This window comes from Manis javanica, chromosome 13 (genome assembly GCF_040802235.1).
Source record: "Manis javanica isolate MJ-LG chromosome 13, MJ_LKY, whole genome shotgun sequence".
NCBI lineage: Eukaryota > Metazoa > Chordata > Mammalia > Pholidota > Manidae > Manis > Manis javanica.
The window spans coordinates 2,824,759-2,852,324 of record NC_133168.1 but is presented as its reverse complement, the minus strand read 5'-3'; the positions used below and the strand labels follow the sequence as shown (position 1 = coordinate 2,852,324).

General features: G+C 44.4%; 1 protein-coding gene across 2 annotated transcripts in view; it reads right to left on the bottom strand.

Annotated features, from left to right (window-relative positions):
- The window catches only part of PDSS2 (decaprenyl diphosphate synthase subunit 2), a 190,628-nt gene that overhangs the window by 22,284 nt on the left and 140,778 nt on the right, over positions 1-27,566 (bottom strand). For both annotated transcript variants that reach the window (XM_037012284.2, XM_037012283.2), the window contains 3 exons: positions 16,351-16,524; positions 15,309-15,440; positions 469-501 (listed from right to left, as the gene is read on the bottom strand). In XM_037012284.2, the coding sequence (XP_036868179.1) occupies positions 469-501; positions 15,309-15,440; positions 16,351-16,524 (339 nt within the window). The remainder of the gene's footprint in view (positions 1-468; positions 502-15,308; positions 15,441-16,350; positions 16,525-27,566) is intronic.

Sequence of the window (27,566 nt, the reverse complement as noted above, 5' to 3'; positions counted from 1 at the left end):
CCCCACAGGCGAGGGGAAACCAGTGCCTCTGGGCGTCCGGCTCTGCCCTGTGCGGTGCTTCTCAGGTGCTAAGAGCTGGTTTCCACCCAGAGGCCAAAGGCATCTTTCCAGCAATGGTGAGTGATTTCACTGTTTCTTCACAGCACTCGCCACCCCATGGCACTGCATCATGCACCCATTCAACTGTTCCTTCACTATCTGTCTCCCACACTAGACTGTAATGTCCTGAGGGGAGAGGCTTCACCGGGGTTCTTCTGAACCCCCACACCAACATGGTGTCCGGTGGAAGCAGGCACCCGGCAAGGACCACTGCTGTGGAGTGAGCCTCACTTTCCCTATGAATGCTACTCGACAGGGAATATCCCTCAGCTTTGATGGCGATGATTTTCTTTTGACTTTTCAAATATGAAAAACCAAACACCAAACTTAAATGTATAAAACCGTGTAGTATATGTAAAATCCACCTACCTTAGCATAGTTTAATCTTCCTTTCTCCTGAGCCTAAAATAGAAAAGAGGGGGAAATTAACTCATTTGTCCTTTAAAAATTACTTAGTGCTTCTCTAACTTTTGCTTCTGAAAGAATAAAAGTCAAGCCTCTCTCCATCATATATGCACCTAAAGATCTGTCCCGAGAACTGTGCAAGCAGACCGTGGAGACGCGGCGGGTGGGGCTCACACACACTGCCAAGTGTGCATGAAGTGACGTTTACACTATACTGCAGTCCGTTAGGTGTGCAACAGCACCCTGTCTGAACAATGTACATACCTTCATTAAAAAATATTTTACTGCTGAAAATGCTGGCCATCAGATGAGCTGTTGGGGACCGTAAGCGTTTTGCTGGTGGAGGCCCTGCCTTCCTGCCGCACACAGATGGGGTGGCGGTTGCTGTTGGCCGGGAAGGCTGGGGCGACATCTTAAAATGAGACACCGTGAAGCCTGTGGCACTGATCCCTCCTCCACAGGTGGTTTCTCTGCGGCCTGCGAAGCTCTGCGATGGCACTGTACCCACAGTAGTTCTTTCACGATTAGTCAGTCCCCTCAACGCTGCCACCGCTTCGTCAACTAAGTTCACGTCATATTCTAACCCTCTGTCATTTCAGCGAAGCTGTCTGAGAACCTGCTGGTTAGTGCCACCTTCATGAATGACGTGAGCTGGGTCCGCGGGGTGACTCGGTGCAGCTTCCCCCTCAGCACCCGCTGCTCCACCTGCTCTTTCCCGTCACAGAGGAGTTGACTTCTTTCCATAAACCTCGCAAACCAACCTCTGCAGGCTTCGACTTTTCTCCTGGAGCTTCCCCACCTCTCTCAGCCCTCAGGGAACTGGAGAGGGTTGACATTAAGCCTCGGCTTGAGGGGATGCTGGGGCTGGTCTGACCCTCTACCCAGACCGCTCAGCCTTCCTCTGTATCGGCAATAAGGCAGTTCCGCTCCGTACCATTCGTGTCTGCACCGGAGGAGCACTTTTAATCGCTCTGGAGCACCCGCCCTTTGCATTCACAGCGTGGCTGTTTGGCTCAAGAGGCCCAGCCCCGGGCCTGCCGTGACTTCGTCACTGAGCTGACTCATTTCTGGTTTCTGAGTTAAAGTGAGAGATGTTATTTCTTTCACTTGAACACTTAATGGCTGTTGTAGGGTGATGATTTGGCCCACTTTCAATATTGTTTTGTCCCAGGGGACAGGGAGGCCCGGGGACAGGCAGCCGACAGAGCAGCCAGACACACGCACTGCCCGTTAGCCTCACTGCCTCACACGGGAGGGCTTGCGGCTCTCCAGACAATTGCAGTAGTGACATCAAGGGTCACTGATCACAGGTCACCATAACAGATACAAAAGAAAGAAAATCTACTAAATATCAAGAATATTGATTAAATAATTAAAAATATTAAAGTATAAAAAATATAATGAAAAAGTTTAAAATATTGTGAGAATTCTAAAAATGTGACACAGAGACATTTTGTCACATTTTGGGAGTAAAATGCTGTTGGGAAAATGGTGCTGACAGACTTACTTGACATAGGGCTGCCACAAGCCTTCAATTTGTTAAAAACGCGGTATCTGTGAAGTGCAGGAAAGCAAAGCGCAGTAAAATGAGGCAGGCCTGTCCGTACACACGGCAGACCCCATCGTCCTGAGCGGTGAACAGGCAGCACCCGGAGCACCCGGACGCTCTCCGTTGAGGTCTGAGAGTGGCACACAGCATGAGTTCACTCTCCCATGCCTCAGTGCGTCCCCTTGCAAGCACAGGACATCTCATGCATGACCATGTGGCCACCACGAGATTAAAAACCTAACAACAATGACTCACCACCTAACATACAATCCTTATTCACATTTCTCCAACTGTCCCAAGTGCATCTTTTCCCCCAAAACAGAATTAATCAAGATTCACACATTGCATTTGGTTTCTGTCTCTGGTTAGACTTTTAAGCCCTAACTAGCCCCTCCCCATTTTTCAAGAAGTGAAAATAAAAGCCATTAAATTTTTTCATGAAAACCATTGACTTTTTGAGGAGACCAGGGCAGCTGTTTTTTAAAAAAAATGTTTCTCTTTCTGGATTTGTCATATTCTTTCTTTCTTGTGTCATTTAACTTATTCCTGCTCTGCTTGCAAACTGCAAGTTGGATCTGAGGATCGTGTAGATGTAGGTTAAACACTTTTGGCAAGAATACTTTATGTGGGGACATTATGCACTTCATATTTCACCGATCCACAAGGCACAAAACGTCAGGCTCTCCCGCTACCCTTCAGAAGGCTATGAACCTGATCCTTTGGTTAAGGTGGCGACTATCAGATGGTTCCATTGTAGTGGTATGTTTGCTCTTGTATAATTAGTTCAGTCGCCTGTGGGGTCAGTTTTTTTCCCCAACTTCTTTTGGCATAATTTTTATTGTGTTATTATGTCAAGAGACTCCCACCTCCACTCACCCTGACCAGGGATGAGGATAAGAGGCGAAGGAAACAACCTGCATGAGGTCAGATTTTATCTAAAAGATGTTTTTCATTATTAAAAACAATTAAAAATTATCACATAAACTCAAATGTGTGACATATAAAATCTCAATGCAATAGAGAAAACCCATGTGTTAGTCTTTGCTAATGGGTCAGTTCTTTGCAGACTTCGGAATAAAATTTGAGACCATTTTGTTTCTGGGTCCAAAATAGTGAAATAGATAATGAAGGCAGGCAGGTTACTTTCATGAGAGAAAAGGAGACGTTTATGACCTTGGCAGGGACCCCAATTTGTGCAGCAGATGGGACTCTTTTTGCTTCTTTATAATCCTTCAAAAGTTTATCCAAAGATGCCTGCATTTTGTTTTTCTTAATAATAAGCACCTTACGGGAAGCCACTAGTCACACACAGCTGTTGGCACCGCTGCAAACAAATTCTAAGTGAAAATTGTGACTTGAAGGTTTTCTACGAGACAAAAGGCCTCTGCAACCAATGAACTGTAAAAAAGAATTTGGGGTTTCCAGTCTGCTTTTCAAATGTTTTAGGGATCTAGGACATTCAGTGAACTAAGAAGAGTTTGAACTTGGCCCTGAGGTGCATTACACTAAAGGAGTATGAGTCAGATTCTTTCAGAAATTTAAAAACCAGGCTTATTCTGCCTGCATAGATACTTTATATTTACTGTTTGTGGGTCTATGGACATCTTTTTCCAAAGTAGTTTTGTCTGCACTGAAAATCCCCCCCACCGGCACTGTGACACCTGCAGTTGAGGGAGGCCCGTCTGTATGGCGCGCTCATGACGTGGCTACTGAACTCTGTTACCGCGCAGATATGACCCGGTCTTGATCCCGTGAATAATCCACGGCTTGTGACCAAAATCTCAGCAGTAGCATCTCACATATGCCCCGCCTTCGAGCTCGCCGGCCCCCCACTGCCTCTTGGACCCACTCTAGGTTAAGAGATGCCCACCACAGGCTGATCCTGGGCTGGCACCTTTCCTGCCCTCGCCTCACCTCCTGCTGGTCGGCGTGCTTTGCTCAAGCACAGCACCTCCCCCGTGCTGCCCAAACTGGGGGCCCCGGAGGACGCCTCCTGCTGTCCAACACCTCACTCCTGAAACACAGCGGCCATTTCCTCACTACGGTCAGTTCTGCTTCCGTTCTAAGCAGCTCTTCTTTCTAGCTCTTTCAACAGGCTCATCTTTCAGTGTTTCACCCAAAGGATGGGTTGAAAGTGTTGCAAGTGGCACTTGTTCAAAGTTGGGATGCTGAGCAGCCTGTGTGTCTCGGCTGCGAGGTAGGGTGCGGACGGCCGATGTGACCCCCATGCAGGGTGGACTTGTGCCTGGACGGGTACCGTGCTGCTTCCCAGTTTGTCTCATTAAAGAAAAACGCAACAGCAGTTTCTTCCGGTGGGAAGAATGAATACAATGCTGTGAATGCTAAAGTCACCTGAAGTAGCACTATCACAGTTTTTTGCAAAACCATTTTCCCATCACATGTTTTGTTCATAAACTAATTATCTTAGAGAATTCTGTTCTTTTGAAGTACTTGTACTTCATCGGTCATAAACTATTTTCAAACTCTCTCATTTTGTTTTATATTTCTGGCCTGGCCACCACCCTTTCACCCAGGAGAAATATACTCAGCTGAGGATGACGGCAGGTATGTAACCAGATCTGTTCAACATCGGCCCTAAAATGTTCTGAAGCTGAGAGATCAGGTGCTTACATAGAATGACAGCACGACTATCACAACCTGAACACATTGTAACCACTGACAGGCAGCTCACCTGAACGCCCCCTTTTTTTCATCACAACAAACATCCTAGTTGGGAAGCCATTTCAGCTTGTACATAAAAGTATCAACTATTTTTTAAAGCAAATATTATAAATACTTAAATTGTTATGGGGATTTAATATACAGTTCCAGCTACCATGTGGGTTAATATCTATAGATGTCATTTACACACCTGAGGGTACACATTTTGAAATGAAATTTTTTTTTCACAAAAAGCTTTTATAACTTACAAAAACACAGCGATTTAGTAGCAAATGCAAATTATGGTGTGATCCCCTACATAAATAATCCTTCTCATTAAACATCTCCTATTCTATTTCTTTTTGTAAAATAGTTAAATTTGGGAGGCACCATAGTTTCACCGTACGGTTGCTTATTCGTGAAACAATCACCCACTGCACACCTGTTACATGTCCAGCACTGCGTAGGTACCAGAGACGGAACCATGAGCAGAACAGATAAAAATCTGCCCTCAAGGGAGATATACTCTGTGGGGCTGCACGGTTTTGTTTCAGACAGGCTTTGCATACAACTCCCTCTACGACTTAAGCGCCATAGGAGCAGAGAGCTGTTCTTTCCTGTTCACAACTGTACCCATGGTCAGAGCAGTGCTGGTACATAGCAGATGCTCAATAATACCTGGTGAATGAACAGGTGGATAGATTTGAACTAAGCTTTCAACTATAACCACTCCAAGAGGCACTGTGACCTCCCAGGAAGATGGATATGCGAGGAGCCAGGAACTGGTTTCTAGCCCATAATAAGGGAATGCCTTGAATAGTTTTAAAATTTTTATGTGGGTCATTTTCTTATCTGTAAAATAAGAGTACTGGGCCAGACCAGATGTTCCCAAATGCTGGGTTTTCACAAATGCTGGGTTGACTGTATCTGCCACCTGGGTAGGTTGTTAAAAATGCAGGTAACATGCTAGCCCTAGGATTCTGACTCATATGAGGGTCACTGCTTTGGTCCATGCCTAACATACTTTTCAATTTATGCTTCTGTAGGTATCAGCATTTACATCAAAGGCTAAAGGAGCACAACCAGATAAACTCCTGAAGTCTCAAGGAGAATGGAGCACTGTAACTTTCTCCCTTTTCCTGACATCTGCCACTTATCATGTATATTTCTAGCAGAGCAAGATATTATTAAAATAACTTTCTCCCTGGGGCCCAAAATAGGCTGATATAAAATAAACACAGTGTGTATTTCAGCAGCCAGCAGTCCTGAACCTCTTTCTGCCGCACTGCTCACTCCAAGAAGCCACTGTAGTTTCTACCGTACACGGTGATTCCCTGGGGGCTTCATTATGAGGGTGTTTAAAAGGGGCTCACTCATCTTTCTGCCTCTTGTAGGTGTGCTCCTTGTCAGGCCGGGTCATGAGAAAGGAAAGTCATTTTTCCAGTCTTTAGCAGTTCACAGAGAATGTGTGGTTTGAACCTTGTTTTATCTTAAAAAAAAAAAAAAGTGAAAACAGACCAAATGCTGGGCCAGTGCTCATGACACCGGAGGCCTCCGCAGAGAGCTCCGCAGAGCGCCTGAGACAGTATTCCGCACAAAAACAGAGAAGCCGGCACTCTGACACGCACAGAGGGATTGATTCCGCAGGTTCACACGCCAGTCTCAGCAGACCAAAGGCAGATGGAGTCCCTGTTGGTAAGTAATGGAATGTACAATGTGGCCTTTCACTTGAAGAAACAAATGCTTTTATATAAGTCTGTTAACAAAGAAGATTGGATGACATAAATGAACTGTTGCCAATTTTCAACTACTGTTATCTGGACCTGAAAGCTGGTTATGGAGAAACCTTTTCGTAAAACTAGAAAACTAGTATTCCGCAGCAAGGGGTCTGGCAATTGCTAAAGACAGCGCATCTCTACTTACCACGTTGCTTTTCCCAAATGCTACAAGCTGTATTTTGGAATAACAGTCTTTTTTTTTTTCTTTTTAAAGATTCTCTTTATAAACCTTCAAGCCTTAAAGGAAAACTACCTTTCTCTTCAAATTTTCCTGCTGAAAGAACACAACGAGCCCTCATTCGTCCCCCTCCTGGGTCAACCAGTTGCTCATGTGCTGTCCTTGTCTTCTCTGCAGATGTCCCAGTACACACTCTGTGAGAGTCAGCCGGACGCATCGTGATGCCTCATCCCGACTACTTCAGCACCTGCCTCCAAGGAACGACGATGCCCTACATACCCACAAACCCACGATCACACCCAACGCGTTTTAAACGCTTCCTGTAATATTAAAGATATAAAGTCCATATTCAAAATATCCAAGTCCAACTAACAGTGTCCTTCAGAGCTGTTCCGATCCCATGTCAAGATGAAATTAAAAATCATAAAGTTTTAACCTCTTTAATCCCACAACACTCCTCACACCTCCGCTTTTTCTGCTGTTCATCATATTGGCATTTTTTAAGAGTTCAGGTCAGTCACCCTGAAGGATGTCCCTTATCCTGGATTTGTCTGATTGGTTTTTTCGTGTTTAGATTAGGATCAAAACACTTCTGGCAAGAAAACTATATAAGTGATGTTGTACACTGCCTATCACGTCAGGAGTGACACAGTATGGGTGTCTCATCACCGGGGAGGCTACGTACGTCTGCTCACTGCTTCCCTTTGCATTTAGGACATAATCGGTGGGGGTGCTTTGAGGCCGTATGAATAGTCGGTTCCCTACTAACCGTTCACCCAGTTGTCTTAATTGACTGCCCATTAATGATCCTATTGGATTAAAAGATTACATTGGTGGCTGCAAAAATAATGACATTTTAAAGGTCTTCTGCCTCAGCACTCATAGCACCATCATTGGTTTCTTTAGGGAAACCAGGTCTTCTGAAAATAAACTCTGCATTTCTATCAGTATTGAGAGATGGGGTTAGTTTACATATAAAAAGGAGGTTTGCTGGGGGTCAGAGGAAGGGGGGAAAGACACCTCCAACCTCATCCCAGAATGGTTTGGGTGTATGGGGATTTAAAAGAAAAATCACAATCAGAAATGTCCCAGCTCTGTTAGTCCAGCAGTTGAAGCAGCCAGTTGAGTGTTGGTTTGAGAGGAAGTAGGCCTTGTATTGCCGCCTCTCTCACTACAGAGGTGGAAGTTAGCAGAACATAAAGGAACAGGGCACGCTCTTCTTTGTTACCTTGACCAGTCCTGCTGGCGCTGATCAGAGCACAGAAGGCGCCTGCCAGGAGGTCCTCATGCAGAACGGGGCTGCGTGCGTCCCTGACTTCACCATTCCTTTTACCTGGCAGAGCTAATCTGTGGAGGCAAATGTGGTCTATGGAATTAACCTTCTCGTATTCCCTTCCTTTGGTTCACTGGGAAGAGAGCAAGCAACAGACAGGTGCAGAGGACATGGGGGCCCGGCTACAAGAAGGGGAGGGCTTGCATCATCTACACAGTAGGTCTTTCTCTGTCCAGAAGTCCTGTTATCCCTTTGCAAACCATTTTTCTTGCTATGCTCTTGGAAACTGGAAGACACATGAAATTTAAAATCGCACAGTTTGATCAAGAGAAGAGACTCTACCCAGACCCCAGAGAAGTCATGAGCAGGGAAATCAGTCTGAGACAGAGCTGAGCTGTCCCCCCCCAGGGGTGGAGCCCCAAGGCGGGCACCATCAACTGATGGAGCACCTCAAGTGTACCATGTCAAAAACAAAACTCACACCACTTTTTCCATTTAACTTTCCTATTTCTACCGGGAACACAATTCTTCCTGTTATCCAAGTTCAAAACCCTGGTTTTTGCTCTGACTGCCCCTCCCCAGTACACACCTGCCAGCTTCCCACATCAAGTCCATTTCCAGGTCCTAATTATCTTTTCTCTGAAATGAGTTTTATGTCTAACCTACTTACCTTCATGTTCTTGTTGCCAACACTCTGAAAGGGACTTTTCTCCTGCACTTACCAAAAGGTTCCTAAAACTTCCTAATGCATCTCTTTTTCTCTGGTATTTCCTTGTCCCTTAAGACCCATAATGTAGCCAGATACACCTCCCTAAAACACATTTCAGACCTTGACATTACCTGGTTTAAAAGGGTTTAAAGTCTGTTTCAGGACTTGTGACTCCAGTTCATTTTCCTCAGGCAAATATCCCAAAGTCTTTTTTTTTTTAATTGTGGTAAAAGTCACATAACATAAAATTCCTCATAATTTAGTGCATTTAGTACATTCCCAATGTTGTGCAACCATCACTACTGTCTAGTTCTGGAACATTTTGGTCATGTTGTAGCATGAATCAATACTTTATTCTTTTTTGTGGCTGGATAATATTCCATTGTATGGATATATCACATTTTCTGTTCATTATTTGATGGAAATTGGGTTATTTCCATTTTTTTGGCTACTGTAAATATTGTTTATCTGAACATTCATGTAAATGTTTGGCTTGAACCAAAGTCTTTAAATACATTACATATAATTTAAATACATTATGTATGTTATGTACTACTTCCAAGCAGTTCTTCCTATGTCCCTATTCTACCCCACATTTTTCACACTGCATCTAAATTATAACACTTTTTTTCCTTTGAATTCATGGTCTACTTGCCTATCTGTGCACCTTTTTCATGGTTTCCATTGCCTAGGAAACCCCCCATTCCCATCTTTGCTGTTAAGCTCTTCACGGTCTGTCCCAGGTACCAGCTACTGCACAAGCCTTTGTTGACTTTCTCAGCTTGGACCCCTCTTCCTCTGAGCTCCCCAAATGACACGACTACAGTATTCCTTCTTTTTGTGTCCTTTTCTATCCCCTCTTTCCAAGGCCACAGACAACCTTCAGGCAACTGACTCCTTCTGCCTCCTGTAGTCAAGCGCTTTGTTCCCTTAAGTGCAACAGAAAACCTTAAGAAATTTTAATTTAGGAGACATCTAGAGACATCTCAGAGTCTGCAGGGTCTCACATACAGTCCCCTCAAATGCCTGCACGGTGCACCCTCTGGGGGGAGGACGTCACCATTATTCCCTCTGAAACAACTCAAAGTAACTTAGATAACTAGAAGACTATAACGTGGCCTTAAAGACGGCTCTCTGAACGTGCACTTTTTTCTTTTAAGAATATACATGTGTTATGTTCATGCATAACAGCTTGCCTAGAAACCTTTGCTTCACTTTTTGAATAAGAAGTAATATTAGGATATATGGGGACAAGTGAGTTATAACTTAGCATTGATAATGTCACTTAGAGTATTTTATGGCTGGTTATGACAGTGTCAGAATGTCATAAGCCTAAGTGACATTTCAGTATTTTCGGAAATAGCCAGGAAAACATAATCATGATTCTTGTTTCTTCAGGTGACTTACAATGGCAGCAGAAAACAAGAAGGATCATTAAAATAAGGCTTGCTGACCTGCCAAAGCCCAGGACTCCCCGACAGGCAGGGCTCTGTGGTTCTCTGAAGGATTCCACTTCAGTTTATTAGGAACCAAAATGATACCAGAGTAATGACTTCACCTCCCCAGCCTGAATCACCCATTTATTATCAGTATTTTCACCTGATCATTATTTTTTAGCAGCTACAATTTTAAATTTAAAATTAAGATAGGGGGGAACTATAGAATTTAGTATGGAGACATCGCTCAACAAATATTTTTTAGCTATTTCATGTCTGGCCTAGTGCTCTTAACTGCCTCTTGTGAAAAGGCATGGTGTGTGTGTGTGCCCAGGGGTGTGACAGAAGAGTGCTTTCTAGGCTTAAGATTTTGTGAAATGGGGAGGAGGCTGTCTTCCTCCCGGCTACACAGCGATGTGGAACGGGCACTAATGATGTGATTTCCTCCTCCCTTCCTTGTCTAGCCATTAATTCTCACTCTCCCAAGGCAGGAAATCAAAAGGACAGATGGGATAGAAACCTGTCTGAGCAGAGCAAGTAATTTTACATGTGATAATAAGAAATCATAGGTGACTTCCATTATTGGGAGCAAGACTTTTCTATTTCTCAGTGTCAAAACTAGTATTAAACTTCTAATAGAGATAAATATTTTTCTTATAATGCATTTCTTACCTAAGAGACCTATTTCTAGATTTATTTGAGAGCTGAAAGGGATCTCGGAAATGATCTAGTTCAATACCATCATTTTACAGAAAATAGTAACAAGGACATAAAAGAAGGTGATTAAGGTCATACAGATGCTAGCAGAGCCTGAACCAGAATCCACGTCCCCCAAATCCTGGTCCTCTGTGGGCTGTTTGTTATACCAGCTTGACTCTACTTAACAAAACCGGGCTGCCACCCAACAGCCGGACCCTGTGATGGCCGTACTACACACACTTGCCCACAATGTTAACTGGATGACTGACCACCCCAGGTCAATCATTCTGCCAGGGCCTATGGGGCGTCCAAAGGTGAATTCACTCGTATCCCAAAGGAACTTGCAATATAGCAAAATCCAAAACCTTGGGGAGGCAAGCATCACAAAAATGCAGTGGAGGTAAATACCATGAAAAATTGGAAAGAGAGATGGGAACTATTTTCAGGATTAATAAGCAACCTCCCCGAGATTCAGGACAGACTGTCTGTCCCGCTCAAGCGTCATGCAAAGTGTTTTCCCTAATTCTGAGTACGTTGCCATTTAGAAGATTAAAAAAAACTCAAGTAAGGAGTCTTCCACCTGAAGATGTTTCCCCGTGCATGACCGAAACTAACTTGTTTCACACTGTTTGCGATGAATCCACCCCTTCTCTTCGCGGGCGGCCCTGTTCCTGACTCAGACCTGCAGATGGAAGGGCCTGAAGGCACGGGAGAGAACCCAGCCCGGGCGGGCCCCACAGGTGGGCGATGCGCTGCAGGCTTTTCCTGAGGGATGAGGGTTTAGGGAGGACCGCAGGGGATCCGGGCGGGGGGGCAGGGAGGGGGGCGGGCGGGACCCCGTCTGCTCGCAGACCGCGGCGGCTCGGCAGGGCTTACTGGTCTCTGGACGAATCTATCCGGTTTACTTGAGTTACCGCCTAACGTATAGACTATTCAGAAGGGATGTCCCTTTGAATCTAAGATCAAGTTGCAGACAATGATTTGGGAATATTTCCCCCGCTGTTTGGGAAATCCTGGACTCTCACGTTGTCTGTATTTATGACTTTGTATACTTGCAAAGAAACTCAGAGTTAAATACGTCCCTTTTGTGTAAAGCTTCTTGAAAATTCGTATCTATGCTACTCATATATGTGTGTGTATATGCAGCCAAGGGAAAGTTGGTAGCTTTCATTCAACATATTTAGCTGGATCTTTTCAACCAAAATGTAAATCTGCAATGTATCTAATATAACCCAATTAGAGCTACTAACACCATCTGTATATATATTTTTGGTTCAGCTGTCAAAAACACACAAATACAAATACAATATTCAGTAGTCGTGTGATACTTTATTGTACTATACATCATTTAACCTTTCCTTATTTTTAAATGGGTCAATTTTCACTTTCTGCCTTTTAGAATTGGTATTTGAGTACATATTTTAATGTGTCTTTGTCCATATTTCTGGTACTTTTCTTGGGCTAGATTATTAGAAATAGGATTACTACAGTGAAGTACATAAAATTTTAAACTAAAAGTTTTAAAATAAAAACAAGCATGTACAGTATCTAAAAAGTCAAATAATGTAAGACTTCTAACAAAACAGCCTAGTACTCATCCCACGTCCCTCTCTTGAGCTGTTTCTTTGTTGTTTACCTTCAATATTGCTCTTCCATGATTTAAAAATTTTAGACATTATCTATTGATCCTACCATGAAATGAATAATTACATTTCTTATATAATGAAACATACTTAACCCCCCCTACCCTCCTCCCATTGGTACACTTTTTGGTGTAAGTCAAAAGCCATGCAGTGTATTATGATTACACATTTCAAATATTTTCACTATAGCTAATAACTGCCTCACTTGCTCTGTATGTTTGGTGTGGCCCCCAGATTCTTCGATACCCTTCCCACTGATAGGTGAGGTCTGCAGCCCCTGTCCTTAATTCTGCCTGGGCTTGTGAGTGTTTTGATGGGGGGTCATGGAAATGGCTGTGTGACCTCTGCGGGGTCACAGAGGAAGCAGCCTCTGCCCTGTTTGCTGGAACACCTGTGATGGGGTCCTGAGTGAGCATGTACGAAGTGGGAACGCTCTGAGGCTGCCACGCTATGAGGAAGCCAAGCTACACAGAGGGGCCGCGTGTGACATGCTCGGGTTGGTCAGCAGCCTGAGCTGCCCGACGCCCCAGCCGAGGCGCCAGGTGTGAGTGGGGTCTCCGGAAGAGTCCCGTCTCCAGCATTGCTGAATCGCCTCCACCCTGTGGTTCTTCCCAGCTGAGGACCCAGACATCACGGAACAGCCATCTCCTCTGTGTGCTGTCCAAATTCCTGACCCACAACATGCATGATCATAATAAAACGGTCACTTCAGGCAGCTAACTTGTAGGGTAATTTGTTACGCAGCAATAGTAATGGGAACTCTTAGTTTTCTGTGTACCCATCATTAGTTGGTCTTTAAATTCTCCATATGGTCCAGCACATTGGTTCCATTTTTCTCCTGAGAGGTATTCTCCCGAAGATCTCTGTCCCCTGGTCCCAGTCCAGACTGGACACACAGCCATCAGCCTGGGACTTGCCTGGATGACAGACAGGGCAGCATGTTACTTAAGGACGCGGGCCCTGCGGGCAGGCTGCCTGGGTTTGAATCCTGGCCCCACACTTGCTTAGTTGTGTGACTGGGCACAAGTTAGTTCATCTCTGTGCCTCCGATTCCCCCTTAGAAGTGTGCCCAGCACACAGTAGGTACTCTCGGTGTTGGCATTATTGTTCTTATTGTTGTGTATCCCTCTTCCCTTCACACTTGATAATACGACAGGTATAAAGTTCTGAGTTGGAAACAATTTTTTTTCCCAGTGTTGAAGGTATCACTCATTGTCTTGAAGTCAACAGCGTGCAGTTGAGTGCTGAAAGGCCATCCTGACTCCTGACCCTTTGCATGAAAGTTTTTCTTTTTCTTCCTGGAGGTATTAGGATCTCTTCTTTACCCCCATTGTTTCAAAATTTGATAATGATGTGACTTGTTGTGTGTCTTTTAAAATTCATGGTGTAGGGTATCATTTTAATTCGGAAATAGGTCCTTCAATTCTCAGAATTTTTCTTTTAAAAAGATTGCTAATTTTCTCACCTTCATTTTCAGTTTTCTGTTTCTGGACTCATAAAAGGTATATAGGACCTGTTCAAGTGGTTCTCAAATTTTCTTATTTTGTTCTGTTCTCTGCTGTCTTTTTGCTCAATTTCCCATGAGATGTTCTCATTTGTCCCTCCCATTCTTCTGATTTTTAAAAAGAAACCTGCTCTCATGTTTCATGTTTTATAAACTCATTTATTCTTGGGTTGTCCCCTTTTATGTATCACCTGTTCTAACTTCACGGGTGTGACACCTTTTCTCCCTGAACGCACCGCTCACAGCACGTCTGGTCTCTTTCTGTCCTCGCATTGTCCGTTCCCTCCAAGTTCCCTTCTCCTCGGCTTGCTTTTGGCCCGTCCTCCACGGCAGGGGCTCTGCTCAAAGCCCAGGGCCCCACTGATACTCCCTCCTACTTCAGTTAGACGCTCTGCTCCGGACGACGTTCTGCGGCCTGTCAGCTCGGCGCCCGAGTGTTGGTCAGGCACAGGGCGCGCTTGCTGGGGGGCGGCCCAGACACCCCCCTCTGTGCATCTTTTCTCCTGGGTTTGACGGTCACCCCGAAAAGGAATCCTCTTGGTTTCTGCCTGGTGAATATGAGGGATTTTAAGCTGACTGCCAGCATTTTGAAAGCCAAGAAGGGAAGCGGGCTGGGAGAGGGAAAATTTGACCTTTCCAAATGCAGATATCACTTCGGCTCCCTCTGCTTTAAGTTTGGCGGCTACCCCCACCCTCAGTTGTGCCTGGTTCCCCAGGTCCAGAGCCTCAGATGAACCCAATCAGTCAGAAGCATGAACTTAAAAGAAATTCCATGAAGCTTTGGATGAAAGGGCAAGAACTTTTTGACCAGAGTTTCTGGATTAAATGCAAACCAAAATAGCTCCCTCTCACCTTCTATACCTTCCCTCCCACCAAAGAGGGGGTAATCGACGCAATTCAAGCCCCTCTATCCTTCCCACTTGCCCATGCTTTTTTTTCTTGATAATGCCATATTCAGGGTCCAAGTTTGTTTTAAAATAACCCAGTGAGCTGACAGACGGAGCTCCTGGAATTCTGCAGCTTGTGCTTAAGTCTCCAGATGGGAAATTGCTGTCAGTTAAAGGGTGGTGCTGTTACCAAAGCCCGGTTTCTCAAAGGCTTTAGGAAAAAAAATCATCTAAGCTAATTAGCATTCACCACAGGCACTAGCTTTGTGTTGCAGTATTCTAAGAACTCAGATAACAAAAAAACACAGTATTGCAATAACTTTTAACTAACATTTTTACCCTTTAAAAGTGCAGACTATAAAGTGAGAATTTTACCTGTTACATGAATATGGCTGATCTATGGTCTTAGATAATCAGGACATACGAATTATGTTCTAAAATTGACTAAATACTACTGGTACCTTAAACAGGAGTAATTTCATTTTACCTCTCTGATCTGCTTAATCCACAAATCTCTTCCAAGAAACTCCTGGTGTAAGATTACAGGAGCTGAATTTAGATTGAAAGTCATATAGTCGCTGGTCTTTTCTCTAACAAAAGGCTGGAGATCAGAATGTATCTAAAAAGGAGAATTCAAAATGTTAAAATCAGTGAAATGCACACATATGAGTACATTTCACTCATATTCAGAAAGCACCAGTTCACGCAATGAAAAATAAAAGCATGCAGTTTTTAGGTATAATTTAATAAGCAAACAGTTTGTATGATTAACAATAAATCTTTAAAATTCTTTAAAATAATTTTTCCCTAGCACATTCCTTTTTTATTTGGCAGCAGCCTTTTTTTTTTTTTCCACTTTTTAAGTTAAAGGCAAGGATTTAGGTAAAGTTTTGATAAATACAATTGCTTAATAAACAAATACAAGATTTAATAAATAACATAAAAAGCTCATCTGGAGATATTATATATGTATATATTTTCCCCCTTATGAGATATTTAAGTTACATTTGAGAAATATGTATTAAATGGAATTTTAAAATTACATATACATAGAGGTAACAGTATAACAGCTAATCTGGGGTTATTTTGTATCTCAGTATGCCCATTCAAAAGAACCAGTTATTAGAATTAAAGCTTTCAATTTGAATCAGTATATTTCTAAATTTCATTAACTTTCCACAATTTGTTTTACATAAGGAACCATACAGGAACTGTAACAAAAACGTAAGTATTCTTTCATTCTGTGAATGTTTAATAATTTGCAAGAGTTCTCTCAAGAACCCTTTCAGGTGGTAAGGAAGGACGAACACCACAAATATGGTTTAAGCAAGCTGGAGCTTTCTAGCAAATTGCACAGGAGTCACCACTCAAACGGTTTATATTATACAACAATCACCATCTCTGGCTGCCAGATTTTAGGCACACAATAAGCATTTTTTGAGATATAAAAGCAGCTTATTAAGTGGTAAAAGGTTTTCCGTGTCCCGTCTTAGCTGTTTAAGGACTGGAGAAAGAAAATGCGCAAATACCTTATGACTCATGGCCATGTGCTCCCCATACTGGAAGGCCATGTCCTGGACCTCAGCACCATGCTTTGCTAGTTCCATTGCAGCCCGGCAGCTCTTTGCTAGCAAGGCACCGTGGGAGAGAAAAGCTTGCTCCTTCCAAGTCGCTATACCAATATCATCGGTAATACAATTTTTCTAAAAAATGCAACAAGAGCCAAGATAAAAAAAGGCATTAGGAATAAGTTAATTGTTCTGGTTTTTGAAAAATAAAAGAGTGAAGAAATGAACTATGCAAAACACTCGGACTATTGTAGCAAGACAGAGCTAAAAGGTGCGGAAACTCGGCTTTATCTAAAAAGAACCAAGGGAGTGGGAACTGCTTTTTTGGGGCAGTAGGGAAAAAAATGAAACAAATGCTGAAGCAAATTTCATTCTGAGCTGGGAGGCTTCCATTAAAATATTATTTGGAGGATAAGGCAAAATCAGAAACTTGGACCTCCTTACAACCCCCTCACACCCTCGCGTCAGCTCCTGAGCGCTGCGGCTGGTCCCAGGCACAAGAAGTGCACTGCCTTTACCTTGCGTGGAAACGTCAAGGGCATAACGGACAAACCACGTTCTCTTAGAAACGGTCAAAGAGAAAAGCCGCAGAGGAGGCGGCCCATCATAATGGAGTGTGATCAGGCTATTTATTCACCAAAGCTTATTCCCATAAGAAGAAACAAGGAGAAAAAGGAGGATATAACTGTAGTTTATTTAATTTCATCTTTTAAAATTATGAAAATCATTATAGTACGTGTAAGTATACACACTCCTACTGCCTTTAGACCAGTGATATCCAATAAAAATATAACATAGGCCATGTAGCAAATGAAGATTTGCTAGTAGCTATAGTAAAAAGTTAAAAAACCAGGTGAAATTTATCCTAATGATGTATTTTATCTATCTCAATATATCCAAAATATTTCAATATATAATCTATATAAAATTGTTGAGATATTTTATCTTCTTTTTTTAATTCCAACTTTCCAAAATCAGTGTGTGTTTTACCCTTAGAGCACCTCACCCACCCACCTGCCCACCTGAGGTGCTCAACAGGCACGAGGAACCGCAGCCGCAGCGGGCAGGCTCTCGAGGGCACGCACAGAGCGCTGTTCATCCATCCTATGGGGTTTCTTTGAAACCCGAAGCTAACAGGACCTCCCAGAAGGACTGACTGCCTGTACTTCCTGCTGCCCACATGGTAATCCTCCTTCCATCATTGGAGGATAAAGTAAAAAATAATAAGAAAACTTAAACAGGGGCCATTAACAGGAGAGCTCAGATTTAGCCCCAGTTCTTTCACCACGCTGAAAGGGATCTTTGGTCCACTGGTCAGATCGAATTCTCAGATTCGCTTTATTACGCCCTTAAACAAAAAGAAAGCTCCACTTACAGCAACAGTTACAAATGTGTAACACTGCATTATGTAATAATTAAAAGAGCTACCCAGGGGACAAACAATGCATAAACTGCTTTACAAAACAGGCACAAACAATAACGTATTTAATTTTAGGAACCCGAGGATGTACTTTTAAAATGTGCCAAGTTAATGCGTCATATTAATAAACCTAAGATAAAAGCCATGTTATCTTTCCACATATACTAAAGAAGCATTTGACAAAATTCAACTTCTATTTTTGATGGGAAAAAGCCCTGAATAAAATAAGACGTGCATTTCTTTCATATGATATGTGTGTTTGCGTGTTTGTGTGTCTCAGTGTGTCAACCTGAAAGTCAGCAAATACTTTATAAGGAAATACATAAGCTTTTCTTGCTAAAGTCAGGAACAAGAGACACAAAACCGCTGCTAATTAGAAGGACAGACGTATAAAAATCGAAAAGGTAGAGTTTAACTATCACTGTTTGAAGACAATATAAGTGTATATTGGAAAAAAGTGAGAGACTTAAATAGAAAACTCCTATAAACAAGAAGATAATCCAGTAAGGTATCAGCCTATAAAATTAATATAATTTACAACCAATATAATAAATGTATTAGCCACAGCTTTCATGCATAAAAATAATCAGGAAGTATTATAAAGAGGGTATTTTCTTTCATTGTATCTATGAAAAGAAAGATTAAAGAGCTGGGAATAAACTTAGTAATGTGCAAAATTAATATGAACAAAATGCAAAATACTCCTGAAGGAACAAAAAGGGAAACTGAATGAATAAAAAAAAAATGTGTCATGTTTAAAGACAGTAAGATCCAACCTCATAAAAGTTTACCCCAGTAGATTAAAAAGACCTTTTTGCCCCCTGAAACCAGGCAAGCCAATTCTAAAGAACAAACAATAGGCAGGTAAAACATGAAAAAGAAGAGAGTATGTGTGGGGAGGGGGCAGGGGGTGAGTGGTGGGTGGCAGATGTGACAGTGATAGATATCTAGTCCTACCGGGTATTATAACACTACAAAGCTTCAGTAATTAAAAAAAAGAGTATACTTTTGAGAGAAATAGATAACTGGATAAAATATCGTCAAGTCAAACTAGTTGCAGGAACTCACTGTATTTTAGTGAAAAGCTGGACTTTTCAGTAAATGGTGCTAGCACACCCAAACAGCCATCTGGAGAAAAAAAAAAAAACCCAAAACACGGATATGCATTTCACGTCATTTACCAGGATCAACGCCAAACGGCAGAAACGACAAAGCGAAGCACTGCAGAGCCCAGGCACCGCGAGCGGATGGACGCAAGGTGATGAGAAGTAGTCGCGTGTCCCCCGCGCCTGGCTGGAGCGTGGGACCGTCACCTTACGTGTAAGGGACGTCACAGATGCAATCACACTCAGGATGCCAGGCCCACCCCCGGGTGACAGACGGGCCCGAGGCAGTCACAGGACCCTTCTGGGAGGAGGGCGGCGGAGGCTGGGGGACCCCGGGCTGTCCGGGTGCCAAGGATAAAGGCGCAGGTCAGAGAAGACGGGGAGACAGACGCAGTCCTGCCTAGAGCCTCCAGAAGGAAGGCGGCCCTGCTGACATCACATCTTGATTTGGGGGCTTCTGAGTGTTAAAAAAGTTCTCCAAAGCTTCACCAAGTGTCGGTGAGGCTGTGAAGCGACGGGCCTCCACACATGGCCGGTGGGATGAGGGCCTGATGGACACCGACAGGCTGGCGGGGAAACTACAAACACGTCTATCTGCCCCAGGGCCCGGGATTCCTACGGGCGGGATTAATCCTACATACAGGGCCACACCCGTGTGACAGGAAACACACACACACGTTCACGAATATCCTTCTAAAATTCAAGGCAGACACACCCCAGGGCCTCCCTGCCTCCCAGACCCCAGCAGGCTCCTCGGAGGCCGCCGCGCGCTCTCCCAGACGTGTGCACGGCTTGGGTCCCTCACTACTTCTGCATCTCTGTTCAATAATTTCAACCCATTTTTAACAGCCCACGTCCTTTGCCCCTTCATGTCCTGTTCACTCTGCGCACTTCTTGCCTGACGCCACTGGGCTCCCGAGAGCTGCTTGTTTGATGCTTTGCTGCCCGCCCCCCTCACTAGACGGGGCTCCGTGAAAGCAAGCGCTTTCTTGTTGCGCCGCTGCTGAAACGCCAGCATCCGATCTAGGTGTGCGACAGATATTTGCGGAATCTTTCTCTCTTCTGGTATTTTTCTCTTTCTTTTCCACCTTTCTCTAGCCTGCCTAACTTGAACATAAGAAAAGAACTGAAATACTTCTCCTTAAATGCAACTTATAGAGTCTTGCAACTCACAGAATCACGATGAGCTCTGTAGCCTAGCATTTATGGTGCACCTTTTTGGTACCAAGCAGTATTTCTAGCCCCTTCTCCTACCCGAATATCCCCTTTCAGGCTTCATTTCATTGGCACAGGGCAATTTCCCATTTCTCGAATAAAATATGCACTTTCCACTTGCGTGTATTTAGAAATACTATTCCCTTCAAAGGGAATTTCGTCACCTCCCACTGCCTGCCTATTAAATTGGACATATCCAGTTCAGTATGGCTTCGTTGAGAAAGAAGCTTTCTCAGCTACTCCCACAAAGCCTTTCCTCTTTAGCCTAATGTTACCTTACTTACATTACAACATAGCACTAATTCTCTGAATTGTATGGCTGCTTACTTGTCTGTTGTCTTGACCAGGTTGGACTTTGTCTTAGGCATCTTAATGCATTTTAAATTACTTAGGACATTCTAATTTCCAACAGATTTTTTTTTAAATGAAAGGAATCACATTTATCTGTTGCATTTATTAAGCAGTTGCATGTTCTTTCTGAAATTTAAAAGCGAATGAGTAGATATGTACCTACAATGAATGCTATTTGCAATAAAAAGGAACTATGACAGGTGAACCCCAGAGAACAATAAGCCGACTGAAGGGAGGGGGACACCAGAGACCACACAGCACGAGTGCGGGTACAGGAGGTGTGGGCGAGGGGTGGCGCGGGCTGGGAGGGAGCTGCCAGCGGGCAGGAGGGGCGGCCTGCCGGTGCGCAGGAGAATGCCCTGAGACTGGGTCATCGTGGTTGTGCTGCTCACAGTAATTAAAAATCACTGAATTGTATGCTTGAAATGGGCTAATTTTATGATAGGTAAAAATAATCTCAATAAATAAATAAATCTCAATAAAGTCGTTAAGAAAGAAACACAAGCAAATGAGCGTAACAGTTTCTTGGTCTCAAATGCTTACACTGACATTGAGAAACCTTTATCTGACTCTCAATTAACTTTTTTTGGTTTGTATTCCATCCTCATCTACTCACACAACCAACATTTATTCAGGTTCTACTGTGGGTCAGATTCTCCATGAAGCACTATAGATATGAAGACTAATAAACAGCCCATCCTCAAGAAGCTTGCAGTCCAGGGACAGCATGTATAATGTATCTATATGTGGATATAAATATATAGATAAGTCAGTATAGCTCTACTTCAGAATAATTTTTGCAGGATCTCCAATGATTACAGATTCAGTTTTGTTCATTATATTTTCCTTATTGTGATTAATATATTTTATTATTCATAATTTCTACAATTTAAATTATGCAAGTAATACACAATTGCTATAAAAAGATTAGAACATTCAGATAACCAAGAAACAATTAACTTATAGTCCCTAGAAATACCATAAGTTAATCAAGGCATAAGTTAATAATTTGATTCCTAAATTTACCAGAAATTTGATTCCCTGAACATTAAATCATTAACAATTGTGAACTTGGTTACAAATGAAACAAAGTCCCTCCCTTCATTTCCATCAGCTTGCCATGTATGTATCACAAAGGGAAGATTGATGTACAGTTATAAGATATCAAGAAACTGGTTTGATAACCATATTCGAATCAGCATTTTTTCAGATGTCAGATTTGTAGAGTTGGTGTGAAGTGAATGAATGTAGTCAGAGTAAATGAGATTTAGATATTCTTACTGCATCAACTACGTATGTACAATTTTTACTGAGGAGTTATTATATATAAAAGGAAGAACAACAATGGACATTTCCTTTTGATGGGATTTCCTTTTTCACAGAAAGATAATATAGGCCAACATACCTACATAGTGACCATCAGACAGAATTACAGTAATTTTAAACATGTAGGTCTCTTATTCACTGTCACATGACATTTTGCTCAAGTAAGGCTGGTTCAAATAACACACAGGAAAAACCTTTGACGCCTGCATGGCGATGTCTGCCTGAGGTTGTGTCCCTGGTGGTCGTGCTCAGATACAATGAGCTGTCCTGCTTCTGAGCTGTCGGGGGTGGGGGTGGGGGGCGCGCACCTCGGGCTGCTTTCCTTATGGTAGGACTTTGCTGGGACAGAGCCGCTCACAAGAGGCCCAAGTGCACTTACGAGGTGGCCGCTTGAGGTCAGAGGCTGGTCCACAGCCACAGAACCCAGGGAGATGTCAAAGTCCCAACTAGGACCTGCCAAATCAAACTTCTGCCTTCACAATACCAGAAAGCAAGAGTCTGGAAAACTAAGAAACGGGCTCTCTGTTGAGATAAAAGTACCTTAAAGAAATGTAAATATTTCCTGTTTTCATGCTTTCGACTTCAGATTCGTGCTCTGGGCCGGTGCCGTCACAAATGCAGCATGAATCTGGGTTCGATGAGAGGCCAGGTCTCTCTAGTGCCACATTTCACCATGCTAAATGCTTGCTTTCAGTTGTCCTTTCCAGCTGTTTTGAGAAGCTACACAAGAGATAAACAGTTTACCCAGCCTTATTAAAAAGGTCAAGTTCAGGAAATTTTCAATAAAGACTCTCTGAGTTTAGGGATAAAAAGGAAGCAAGGAGGGGAATGGAATCCCATACTTCCCGGGAGCTAACTATGTGGTGGCACTTCCACATTCATTATTACCTAAGTTCTTAAAAATCTGAATTAACACTATTCCCATTTAGTGGGTAAAAGAAGGTTTGAAGACGATTTTGACCAAGATCAGACACTAGATAAGTGGCAAAGATGGGTCCCAGATATACAGCAATTGGATTCTATTTTGCTTAATACATAATAGAAGCACACATAAAATGTCTTTTATAGTTTAAAAAGTACATTGTATTTAAAAGTAAATAACATGCTTCATCGCTGTATCAAAAAGTATCTCAACCTGTAAATTAAATCTTTTGATAATACCCATTGAAGACATCCAAGAGTCTAAAGCGTAGAAGTAACAAGATTAGAAATAGTAGATAACAAAAATAATTGTTTAGGAATCCTGAGGTATATAGGAATTGTATAGGAATCCTCAGGTTAGGAATCCTGAGGGTATAACATTAAACAGCAATCATCTAATAGGATGAAATAATTTGCTTTGATTTATAATCCAATCACATTGGAGATAGTCAAGCAGGCATTTAGAAGCTTTACATCTATATGAATCACGGGAGAGAAACTGGTAAGAGTTGATAAATGTGCATAACTAAAGTGTTTTTAAAAATGCTTCTATATAATAAGTAAAGCTATTAAAACTTTGTTTCCAAATTAGAGAGAGGAACTGTCAGGGTCTTTCAAAATCAAGAATTCTTGGGTCTCCAGCCAGCCAGCGCCTGCCCGCCCTCCTCACTAGCCAGTTCCTGCTGACGTGGACGGGAATGACCTGGCTGCAAAGTGGCCAGGTTGCAGAAGGGAGGCCTGCGTCGCAGCCCACACCCTTCAGCAGGCGGTGTCCTTGGGATGTGGGAAGCTCTGCACTGCTAGAGGGCAGCAGAGAGTCTCCAGCTGGGTGGCACCCTAGGCACAGCGGGGAGCAGGGCATACCTCCGTGAGACGGGCACACTGGACAGCCCCAGGGGAGACGCGCGCTGCTTGGAACGCACAGCATCTGCTGGTGCTCTCCACACCACACCGCGCCCCGTAAACGTGCAGGAGACGCAGCTCCGCTCGTCTGAGCGCTGACTGACACCAGGCATCGCGGGTTTGGCCATGAGGCATTACCCCTCGGCATTCAGGAGAGGTCTAGTGAATGGTCAGAAAATAGTTCATATGTAAAGAGAGAACTATGCTTATGTACAGAGGAAGGAGTCAAGACTTCTATCAACGAAGGGATAAAGAAGGCTTCTGCGGCAGGGGGCTGTCTGGATGTGAGTACTAATCTGGAACCCGACAGGAAGGTAAGGCCGAGGACGCCGGGGGGGGTCCCGATCAGCATTAGTCCCACACTGCTGAAACGTACGGCGGGAGATGAAGAAAGCTGCATCAGGTGGGTAAGAGGCCCAGAGGTTTGAACCCTATCACTTAGGTGCCAGGAAATGATAGCACTAGACGTGCAATTTAGACGGATTGCTCTAGAGGCAGTTCGGACTGGAGGGGCAGCAACTGGAAGGTCCATTATGGGGTGGGGTGGTTCTAGGTGGACGTGATGGCGCGGCTAGAGGGACTGAGAGGCAGGAGCATTATGAGCTGGCTGCTCAAAAAGGGGAACAAGATGGTTTCCTGTTGTGGACATGACAGATGCTCACCCAGATCCTCTCCTCTCTCCCTCCCTCCTAACAAACCCCAATTTTGTTCGAGTATTCGCAGCTCTTGGCCATGATTAATTTAGGAATGGGCATGTGGTCCAGTTCTAGGCACTGAGATATTCACCGGAGGGCTCCCAGAAAGGCCCAAGAGGAAGTGACAACGGTCGCCTCTGGCTGTTGTTCTGTCTAGACACAACCCCCCACAGTACGTGGGACACGAGGGACATGAGCAGAGGGAGAATCCGTGGTGTCGCGGAGTCGCTCCTCATGCCCGACCACTTCTGCACATTACGCTAGAGTGTATTTCTTTACTTTTATATCTATTTAACTGGATTTTTCATTTTTTGCAGCTGAAAACATTCCAATCAATTCACTCCTTCAGATGAAAAAATGTGCCCACTATACAAAGGCTACACCTGCCAACATTAACCAACTACTAAAACAATTTAGGAAGAATTTCCTTTGGATGGTGTATTAGTTATCTATTGCTATGTAACAAATTACCCCAAAACTTGGCATCTTAAAACAACAAACATTTATTATCTCACAGCTTGTTCAGGTCAGGAATCCAGGAATGGCTAGGCTGGCTGCTCTGGTCAGGGTTTCTCATGGGGTTGCTGTTGGGCGGGCAGCTGGGGCTTCAGCAATAGCAAGGGGCTGGAGAATGGACTCCCACACTCGCTCAGGTGGCCGTGGGCAGCACGTGACATGGTGGCTCACTTCCCCCAGAGCACATGCTCCAATCAAGTGAGAGGGGAAAGGAAGCCTTTAATTCCAGTAACTTTCATGGCACTTCTCCTGGCACCCCTGCCTCCAGAAGGAAGCTTCTCAACCTTCCATAACCCAGTCCTGGGGGTGACACGCATGCTTCTGCCGTAGCTGCTGGTCACACAGACCCGCCTGGTACAGCGGGGGGAGGATGACAAGGACTCCAGGAGCTGGTGCTCACTGGGGCCGTCCTGGAGGCTGGCTACACAGGTGCAAGTCGGTGCTTAGAATTTACGGGAAAACAGATCTGAACATTTTCAAGTTTCTTAAAACATTATGCCAAACTGTTTTATAGAAAGTTCTGATGAGCACACAGACCGGCAGAGGTTGAGGCTGTCTTGCCACTGGGTAGAATTATGGTTCTATTTGCAAATCGTATAGGTAAAAAGAGGCATTTCATTGATTAGCCATTTATATTTCCTCCAATTATTCATTTGTTACAGATTTCCTGAGTATCTTCTATGTACAACGCATTGTTTTAGGGGCTCATGCTAGTGAGCAAAACCAGAGAGTCCTCACACTCACGGCTCTTAAGAGTCCTGGGGAGAAGCCAGACAATCAGATAACCATGCAAATAAATACACAACTACAAACTAAGACGCTTCCAATGGGGGAAGACACTTATATGACGGCATGTACTGAAAGGAGACCTGGCTTTTTGGGTTGGTTTCCCTGAGGAAGTGACACTCGAGCTGACGTGGGAGGATGGGTGGGGTGAGTAGGAAAGAAGGTGAGTAAGCGGGTCTGGGCTGCCAGGGCCGCGCTTACAAGGAGATGATCTCTCAGGAACCCGAGAAGGCTCCTGGGCTGATACATGGACAGTGAGGCTAAGGACATTATGAGGGGAGGCTGGAGGCGCAGACTGGGCTCAGGCCATGGAGGGTCCCTGTCAGGATCCTGGTCTTTATCCCAAGAGAGGATGGCATGTCCCTGGGGATAGAAATGGAGGCACAGCATCATCAGGTTGGCGTTTTGAGGTCCTGGGAGGTGCAGAAAAGACTAGACGATGGGAGGATTGTACCCAGCAGATGAAGGAGAGGTTACTGGAGTGGCTCAGACAAGGGAAGATGGCATCTTGGGCCGGGCAAAAGGGGCACCAGGTTCCAGCAGTGGTGGTGGGGGGGCCTGGGCCACTGATGGTGAGGGAGTGAGGACGCGAGCGGGGCCGCTCCTGACCGCTGCCCTGGATTCAGCAAGTGCGTCCCTGCCGATTCGCGGGTGGAAGCCCTGCGGGCGGTGTGCTGTATTTAGAGTGAGGAAGGAATTCGGATGAAGTGAAGCCCCGGGGGTGGGGCCCTGATCTATGGGATCGGTGCCCTCATGAGAGAGACGCCCGAGGACTCACGCAGCCCCTCTTTTCCCTTTGAGGATCCAGAGAAGAGGTGGCCGTCTGTGTAAGCCAAGAAAAGGGCCCTCACCAGACACAGAAATGCCTAGAAGCTTCATCTTAGATTTCCAGCCTCCAGAACTATGGGAAATACATTTCTATTGGTTAGGCCACCCAGTCTATGGTATTTTGCTATGGCAGTCTGAGCTGACCAATGTAGCTCCTTTCTCCATAAATTTGGGGATTCAGTCAGTGTTTTGGAAGCACATCTACATTGTCCCTTCAACTATCTTTTTAGCATGGTCTTAACAACCACCATGTTAACATAATGCCTTACATTTTGTTGCAAAGATCTACATTCAGGTCATCCATATCTGCGTAACAAACGCCCCCAAAACTTAGTGGTGCAAAAACCACCACCACTTTATCACACTCACAGATTCTATGGGCCAGGAATTCAGAAAGGGGACAGAGAAGATGCCCGTGATATCTGGGGCCACAGCAGGAAGACCTGAGGACCTGGGGGAGACCTGGACCGGCTGGGGGCCGGGACAGCTGCGTCACCAGGGGGCCGCTGTCACTCCGCTGGCTTGGCTACCCACGTGTGAGTGAGGCCCGTCTGGGACCGACGACTGGAGCCCCTCCCCACAGACGGTCTCTTCACACACACACACGACTTTTCACAGCTGGCCGGTGAGTTCTGAGATGGGGCCAGGCGGGCAGTGGGTATTCTAAGGGCCCCTGTATGGCCACCCTAGAAGTCATGCCCTGTCACTTCCGTGGCACTAATTAGTTAAGGCTCCCATGAGCTCGATGGAGCTCAAGGGAAAGGGACACAGATCCTCACCCCTCAGCAGGGGGCGGTGGGAGGGGAGTCAGAATCTGTGGCCTTTTTGTGTGTTTTAAACCACCGCAGTGTGCTTGTGAAGGGAGCGCTCAGAAGGGCTGCTTTCTCCACTCCCTTCCAATTATGCTTCCAGCGAGGTGACAACACAGGTGGGGGAGGAAGGCAGGCAGGTGGGGACCCGCTGAGGGGAGAGGCATTAGGGATGCCCCTCACGGTTCTGAGTTGAGCATCTGGATGAATGGCGGTGCTCTTTGGGAAGATAGAGAAAACGGAATGGGTTTGGGGGGAAAGAGCAAATATCTGGTCCTTATGTACTGAGTCTGAGAAGCCT